Source organism: Lolium rigidum, chromosome 1 (assembly GCF_022539505.1).
Source record: "Lolium rigidum isolate FL_2022 chromosome 1, APGP_CSIRO_Lrig_0.1, whole genome shotgun sequence".
Lineage (NCBI taxonomy): Eukaryota > Viridiplantae > Streptophyta > Magnoliopsida > Poales > Poaceae > Lolium > Lolium rigidum.
This window is the reverse complement of record NC_061508.1, coordinates 31,417,863-31,420,601: the sequence shown is the minus strand read 5'-3', so window position 1 is coordinate 31,420,601 and position 2,739 is coordinate 31,417,863. Positions and strand designations below refer to the sequence as shown.

Genomic DNA, 2,739 nt, shown 5'->3' with positions numbered 1-2,739 from the left:
TAAAATCAACTCTCAGAAATAATTAAATTTGTATTCGATATGCTTAGGTGTTACTTGATCTCAGAAATTGAGGATAATAATTTTAGGTAGTACATTAATTACCAAGTGCACAACCAAATTCTGGACATGTAAAACATAGAGTTAATTACTGTCGGATCCGATGAATTGATAAGGACAAGGGTTGATTTACGAATGATTTAGGTAGTACCGTTTCAACCATGTAACGTGCAGAAGTGTATTTTACATAGCGACGTAGTTGACATTAGCTAATTAATATAGAAATGAAATCCTGGAACTGTATCTTTTGAAGTCTATAGAAAAGGAATCTTCAATTAAATTATGCTCTCCTTGGATCGATATTCTAGCTAGCTCGTATACATAAGTATGCCCCTATATGCCTCAATTATGTAGTAGCATCGATCTATCATCTGAACACTTGCTCTTGAAATGGATCATTTGCTTATAGTGGTAGCGCTCATTGTCACGGCCTCGTCTATAGGAATCCATCTTGTGACCAGAGCAAAGAAACCATGTCTGGCGAACTTGCCCCCGGGATCCTTTGGTCTGCCGGTGATTGGCCAGACCGTCAGCATCATCCGCGCTATGCGCGGAAACACCACTGATCGGTGGATCCGGGACCGGGTCCAGAGATACGGCCCGGTTTCGAAACTATCGCTTTTCAGCATGCCGACGGTTCTTCTGGCGGGCCCGGCGGCCAACAAGTTCATGTTCTTCAGCAGCTTGCTGCCGGTGATGCAAATCCAATCGACCAAGCGTATCATCGGGGAGAAGAGCCTCCTGAGCATCCACGGCGACGATCACCGGCGCATTCGTGGCGCGCTAATGGAGTTCCTCAAGCCTGACATGCTCAAGCTGTACATTTCCAGGATCGACGCCGAGGTGAGGCACCACCTAGAGGAGAACTGGGCCGGTCGCACGGCCGTCACCGTGCTGCCGCTGATGAAGCGTCTGACGTTGGGTATCATCTCATCACTACTGTTTGGCCTTGAGAGGGGTGCCGTACGGGACGCCCTCGCCGTTGACTTCACATGCATACTTGAAGGCGCGTTGGCGATCCCGGTGAACCTGCCATTCACGGCTTTCAGCCGGAGCATCAAGGCTAGGCGAAGGGCTGAACGTCTCCTCAAGGGGATCATGCGAGAGAAGAAGGCTCTGCTGGAGCAGGGAAAGGCCTCGCCAAACAATGACCTCATCAGCCGTCTGGTCAGCATGACAGACGACCATGGCGAGCAGCTCTTGAGCAGCGACGAGATCATCGACAATTGCATCCTCGCCTTGATTGCCGGCCATGACACGACCTCCATACTCATGACGTTCATGGTCCGACACCTCGCCAATGATCCGGCCACCCTCGCAGCTATGGTGCAAGGTAAGTGACAACTAACCTGCCATGGGCATGTTGTGGGTTTATTTTCTTTTCATGCTTTACCTTTTGCGGACAGTCAATTTATTTTCATGCTTTACCTTTTGCGGACAGTCAATCATGTGTTGTGTGTTTATGGACACAGAGCATGAAGAGATTGCAAAGGACAAGGCAGATGGGGAAGCTCTAACCTGGGAAGACCTATCGAAAATGAAGTTCACATGGCGAGTCGCACAGGAGACACTTCGCATCGTCCCTCCAGTCGTCGGGGGCTTCAGAACAGCACTCGAAGACATCGAGTTCGACGGCTACCTCATTCCAAAAGGATGGCAGGTCAATCATAATCTCTGACGTCTACTCAGCTTGTAACTGAAACACCAATTTGCAGCAAAAAGATGATGCAACTTTTATCGTGTTTTCAGGTGTTTTGGACGGCAAATGAAACACACATGGACCCCAGCATTTTCCACGATCCGGCAAAGTTTGACCCCTCCCGTTTCGAGAACGCGTTGGCGTCAGCGCCACCATGCTCCTTCGTCGCCTTTGGTGGCGGCCCTAGAATATGCCCCGGTAGGGAGTTTGCTAAGATCGAAATATTGGTGACCATGCATAACCTGGTGAGACACTTCAGATGGAAGCTCTGCTACAAGGAGAATACCTTCATCAGGGACCCCATGCCATCGCCTCTACATGGCCTGCCGATACAACTGGAGCACATGACCTCCCTTTGAAGTTTGAACGTGAAAAAGTACACATCAGTCGGTGTCCCTTACTGAATCATGTTTATACCATTGTATTTGTATGTGCTGTAAAAGTAGTACCTAGTCATGAGGGAGTTGTATTCCTGCGCCTTGCATGCGTCTCTGTGTGCCTCTACGTGTGCACGATCTCCCTTGTCACATGTACTTATACTTAGATTGGTAATGAATAAAACTACATGGATTATTTCTCTTATTAGTATCAAAGCGGGCGCTCCTCCCTCTCTCATGGCCAACACCAATACGCGCACGCCTACCTGGCTACCTCCTCTAGTTCAGCTCCTCCTACCCTATATAGTATACTAGTTGATACCCCGCGTGTGTTGCGGCGGTCATCATACATGATTTTCTTGTATGCAAAAGATGGCATGAAATTGTCTATGAAAATATGATGAGAATATGTAACATTGATGGAAACACATCCATATTCGACCAATAAGCATTTGTAAGAGCAAGTAAGACAAAAAAAAATTATCTCACTTATATCTGAGTATCATACATCGATCAAAGCAAGATAATTACTTAAGTTAGCTAATGTAGAAGCTTGCATAGCACTGATCATTACACCGAATTCCTTTAAATTAAGACATTTGCATA

General features: G+C 47.0%; 1 protein-coding gene across 1 annotated transcript; it reads left to right on the top strand.

The window, feature by feature from the left end:
- Positions 1-447: 447 nt before the first annotated feature.
- LOC124706327 (cytochrome P450 716B1-like) lies at positions 448-2,115 on the top strand. The gene is made up of 3 exons (XM_047237987.1): positions 448-1,390; positions 1,530-1,717; positions 1,807-2,115. Exons 1-3 carry the CDS (start codon positions 448-450, stop codon positions 2,113-2,115), a joined length of 1,440 nt encoding a protein of 479 aa, XP_047093943.1.
- The last annotated feature ends 624 nt before the right edge of the window (positions 2,116-2,739 follow it).